This window comes from Echinops telfairi, unplaced genomic scaffold, assembly GCF_000313985.2.
Source record: "Echinops telfairi isolate 266 unplaced genomic scaffold, ASM31398v2 ScPeMD7_7469;HRSCAF=8507_0, whole genome shotgun sequence".
Classification (NCBI taxonomy): domain Eukaryota; kingdom Metazoa; phylum Chordata; class Mammalia; order Afrosoricida; family Tenrecidae; genus Echinops; species Echinops telfairi.
In genome coordinates, this window is record NW_022111372.1 from 40,404,513 (window position 1) to 40,410,150 (window position 5,638).

Below are 5,638 nucleotides of genomic sequence, written 5' to 3' on the forward strand. Positions count from 1 at the left end.
GGATTGTGGTAAGAGTTGTATGATGAGCCCCTAATAAAATGATTAAAAACAAAAAAGCTGTGGAGATGCTCTGGCTCCCTCTGGTGGTGACAAGTGGAGAGTGCCGCCACCAGACATCTTGCTCAACAGATGGAGAGACTACTTGGTTCTTGCAAGCATGGCTTCAGACAGAATGATGCCCACCCAGGGCAGGCAGAGCCCAGCTCCTGAGACAGACACTGCTCCCTCAAACATCATCTCATCCCCCCAGATGCCCACATGCATCGCCTCCTCCCACGTCTTACATGGTGGGAAGGATGGCCCTGCTGCCACGGACTTCCCCTCCACAGTGGCCTGGGGAGGAGAATGAGTAGGAACACCAAGCACCTCCCCCCAGCCTCTCTGACAGAAGAGATCCTCCTGCCTGGGAGTCACAAGCATTGCACAAGGAGATTGGGCCTCACCTCGGAGGGCACCAAGCATTAAAATGACAAAGTGGGCCACAAGCACAGGCTTTCAGAGTTGATCTTTTCATTGGACCCTCCAATGAGGGACAGGCCACTGCATGGCTTCAACCCCCTCCTCCCAGCCCAGCATTGAAGAGCAGAGCAGGCTGGATGGGGGGCTGCGGATCTGGGGGAGCAAATGCCCTAAATCCCAGAGTCTAAGAAATGACAGCTGCCTGCCAGAGACTACTGGCAACAAACGCACAGTGCAAAGCCAGAATGTCCCTTGGAGACCATCCAGTTACCCTCTCCCGAGGAACTGAGGCTCCAGCATTAGTCTGACCCGGCTGAGTTTTCCCAGTCCCCTGGGAAGGAGGTAGGTCCAGTCCTAGTACTTAACTGGCTCCTCCTGCTCTGTGATGCTGATAGGGGAATAGGGCCCAGACACACCCTCCCCACCAAGGGCAACCTATACCTGGCACCCCACACCTGTCCCCTCTCCTGGCCCACACCCCATGCCCCTAGGCCTTGTACCCTGCAACCTCCATCCCTGTCCCATGCCCTCATCCTGTGCCCACGCCCCCTGCCTTTCATCCTGAAATGCACCCTGTGCTCCCTGTCCTGTGGTGTATGTCTCATGCCTCACCCCTTGTGCCCTGCATCCCGGGTCCCCCTTCCCGGAGCCCCCACACCTCCTGTGCCCCCGCAGTGCCTGCTGTACCGCTGAGGTAGTAGCTCCTCCGTGTCTTGTCCCCAGAGGTCAGGCTGCTCTCTGAGAAGCACACCTTCTTGGGCCGTACCATCTCTCTGGGTTCCAGCAGGGTCTTATCAGCCAGGGCATCCTGCAAAGGGCCCAGGAGTGGCGACAGCTTCCTGTCCATGCTGCGTGACGAGTGCAGCTCCGAGGTCCCTAGGAAGGTCTTGAAGGGTGCCGAGGCAGTCGCCGCACAGCCGGGGGAGACTTCCTCCTCACTGGAGAGGTTGACGTGCGAGCACAGCAGGTCCTCCAGGGAGGACGCCTGCAGCTGGGATGGTGTGTCAGGCACGCTGACGAACCTCCCATACTCCGGAGCTGGACAGGGAGGAAAGAGGGATCAGAATGTGTCCTCAGCCCTTCGCTCAGCAGCCCAACTCCTCCTTGGGCACCCCACCCTACCCCCCACCCCCGTCCTCAGGCCCTTCTTCCTCCTGCGCCATGGCTCCTGTGCGGGGCTCCTCCGACCCCAGGCTGCTCCCCCTGCCCACCTGGAAGCCACCTGCCTGCGGTGATGGGCACAGTGAGTGCGCAGGCCTCGGTCTCCCATTGCTCACCTGCCATCCACACCCACTCCCCTACAGGGACTTTCGGGGCACCTTAAATTTCACATAAATGGTGTCATTGTACACATTTTATTCCACAGCACTCCTTTGTGCCACAGCCTGGTTTTGCGTCTTGTTTTGGGGGGGGGTTCATCCATGTTGAACTATCTGGTGACGGACTCATTGAACCATTCTGGGGGCACGTGTGTGTACACAACAATCACTCTGACACTCATCTTCACATGCACATATACATACATACATGCTTACATACTCTCACACTATCACACTCACCCCCACACTCTTTTTGTTTTTTTCCCACACTCTTACACACACACACACACACACACACACACACACGCAGCCATTTTTACCCATTTTCCCATTGATGGGCACACGATCGTTCCCAGATGTCGCCATCAGCATCCTCAGGCTGCCTTCTTACTCACAGGTAAGCTACTCACAGTCCATACCTGGGCTTAGTGTGTGTGCCTGTATCATTTCCTTTGCTTTCAAAATGGAGGGGTGTTCCACCCCCACCCCCCTCACCCCCGCTAGCACTGCACAAGAGTCCCCCATGCCACCTCCTTACCAGCAATTGATGTGGTTGGCCCAGACTGACAGGTGTCATGTGGTGCTTTGTTGTTAATGTTTCTAATCCCTGGTGAAGTTGAACGTCTTCTCAGAAGCTCACTGGCTCCTGGGATTTCCTTTCTGTGAATGATCTCTGCCTCCTCTTTGGCTGCGTGGTTGCGGTGGTTGTTATGGTGTGTTATTGACTTGATTCCAATTCATACTGACCCTATATGACAGAGTAGAACTGGCTCATGGGGTTTCCCAGGCAGTATGATTTGTGAAACTCAGCAGATTACCAGGTCCCAGTCGGGTGTTGCTATTGTTGTTAGGTGCCAGTGGGTCAGTTCAAACCCATAGTGACCTATGTCCAACAGAATGACACACTGCTGGGTCTGGCCACCTCTCATTTATGTTTGAGCCCGTTGTTGCAGGCCCTGGGTCAATCCATCTCCTTACGGGTCTCCTACTTAGGGACTGACCCTCTTGGTTAGAAAGTCTTCCCTTACTTCTTTGCCGTAGTTCCTTATGCATTCTGACTTCTAATTCCTACTTAAATAGAAGTGTTGCAAGTATTTCTTCCAGCTGTGGTTGGCATATATTTTACCTTGTTTATCTTTGACTGTGTTGATAGTACCATCCTATAGAATTTTTATTTTATATAGTCAAAATAAATTTAATCATTCTGTGATGGCTTATGGAATGTTTTCCTAAACTCATACACCACAAATTTGTTTTCTTAGCAGTAAAGCAATCATATATCTGAAAAACAATGTTTTTTTGTTTTGTTTTGTTTTGTTTTGTTTTAGGGGGACATGATTATAGGTAGAAAAACAACGTATTTTTAAGGAGCTATATCAAAATAATAATGTACTAAAGCATGCCTTTGCGGGAGCCAACTTACCTGCACCAGCAATAACTTCCGAGCAAACAGTTTTCAAAAGAAGCAAAAGTCATCGTTCATGCCCACAGTAAGGAACAGGCATTAGCCATACAGACAGACCGCTCAGTCAGAGCTGGACTGCAAGCTACAACCTCCAACCCAGAAGCAGCCTCTTACTGGCCACTTCATGGTGCAAAGCCAGCTGTCTGACTCAGAAACCATCAACAGAATGTTTTACAAGAGGTTATCATATATGAGGCATAACTACCAGATCAATTAAGTAAAAACGGGGAAATTTATTCTTGAAAAAATATTGAACATTAAAAACTATAAAATTATCATATACACAGACTGCATTTAGAGTAAAATTGAATTAAATGCTTTCATTATTTTTTTAATTGGACACGATATGTGGGAAAATCTTCAAAAGATGTGCAATTTTAAAAATAATAAAAATGACAGCAGACCTGACAAAATCCAACACTCACTCCTCATAAAACACTCAACACAACTGTAATGGAAGGGAAATTCCTCAACATAATTAAGTGTATATGCGAAACCAATGGCCAACATTATTCTCAACAGAGAGAAGCTGAAAACATTACCCTTGAGAATGAGGACAAGGATGAGCTTTATCACCAGCCTATTCAATTCTGTGCTGGAAGTCTTACCCAGGGGTACTAGGCAAGAGGGAAGCAAAGAAACCCTAATTGGCACAAACACACACAAAAAAGTAGAGCCTCCCTCTATTTGCAAATGATATGATCTTATTCATAGAAAATCCCAAAGATTCCGCAATAACTGATTGTTAGAACTAATTGAAAGATCAGCAAAGTGTCAGGGTACAAGATCAATATACAAAAATCAGTCAGATTCTTTATACCAGGGGTGCCAAACTGGCAGCCATCAGAGGTAATTTTTTGTGGCCCACAATGCTCTGAAATAAAATGAAAATAGAAAATAATGTTATGAAGAAAATAGCGCTATGGGGAGATGGAGGCAATACCGTACACACAATTCCCTTGTTAACCCTTTAACTAGTAAAGACGAGTAAAATCACAAAATCAAAGTTGCTCATCTTAATTGAGTTTGACAGCCCTGATTTATACTAACAAACAGAGCTCTGAAAATGAAGTCAGTAAACCAATACCATTCACAATAACTGCCTAAAAGATCAAATACTTAGAAATTAATATAATCCAAGAAACAAAAGTCCAGTGAGAAAAAAAAAAACCTATACAACTCTACAAGAATGGGTGAAGCAGATGTCGGACAGTGTAAAACATGAAAAAATAATAAGGGCTCATGAGGGATGGGGGTGGGGAGGGAAGGGGAGATGAGGAGGTGATACCAAGGCTCAAGTAGAAAGCAAATGTTTTGAAAATGATGAGGGCAATAAATGTACACATGTGCTTGACACAATGGATGAATGTATGGATTGTGATAAGAGTTGTACTAGCCCCAATTTTTTTAAAAACACTTCAAGAAATCAAGAGACCTACATCAATGCAAGAATATACCATGTTCAGGGATAGGGAGATTTAACATTCTGAACTTTGTGAATATTGAGAACCCAAAGCACTCTACAGATATAATTCAATCCCAGTCCTAACTCCAGTATCATTCCTTAAAGAGGTGGGAAAACTCATCACCAGCTTTACATGGAAAGAGACCCCAGATAAGCCAAAGACTACTAAAGAAGGACAGAGTAGTAGGCCTCTTACTTCCTGATCTTAAAATCTACTACTCAGATATGGTAGTCACTGTGCCCTGCTACTGGTCTCTTTAACATGTGGTTATGGCAAACTCGAAATCCATTTTCAAAAGAATGAAACAGGACCCACACCTACACCATCAATGAACTCAAAATTGTCAAAGATCTAAATGTAAAACCAACAACTCTAAAGATCATCAATGGAAAAATAGGGTCAAACTCAGGAGCCCTAACACAAGGCATAAATGCACTATCAAACAAAATAGAAAGCTCACAATCAAAAGACAATCTAGATAGCTGGGACCTCCTAAAAATTAGATACTTGCACGCATCAAAAGATTTCACCAAAAGAGAACCCATAGACTGGGGGGAGAAGTTTTTGGAAACGATATATAGGACAAAGACCTAGTATCTAAAATGTATAGAAAATGTTAACACTTTAACAAGAAAAAGACAAATAACCCAATTTAAAAATGGTCAGAGGACATGGACAGACATTTCATCAACAAAGACCAACAAATACATGAAGAAATGTGATCCTTAGCCATACAAGAGATGCACATCAAAGCAAAATTGAGACACTTCACCCCAACATTAATAACAAATGTGTTAGTCTGGGTAGACTAGAGAAACAAATCCATGGACACACATATGTGTATAAGAAAGAAATTTATGTACAAGAGCAATTGAACATTGAGAAAACATCCCAGCCCAGTCCAGATCAAGTCCATAAGTCCGATATTA

At 45.8% G+C, this 5,638-nt stretch overlaps 1 protein-coding gene across 1 annotated transcript in view; it reads right to left on the reverse strand.

Annotated features, from left to right (window-relative positions):
- The window catches only part of SPATC1L (spermatogenesis and centriole associated 1 like), a 30,409-nt gene that overhangs the window by 19,269 nt on the left and 5,502 nt on the right, over window positions 1–5,638 (reverse strand). Inside the window, exon 2 of the mRNA XM_004696884.2 lies at window positions 1,147–1,497. Coding sequence (XP_004696941.1) covers window positions 1,147–1,497 — 351 coding nt within the window. The remainder of the gene's footprint in view (window positions 1–1,146; window positions 1,498–5,638) is intronic.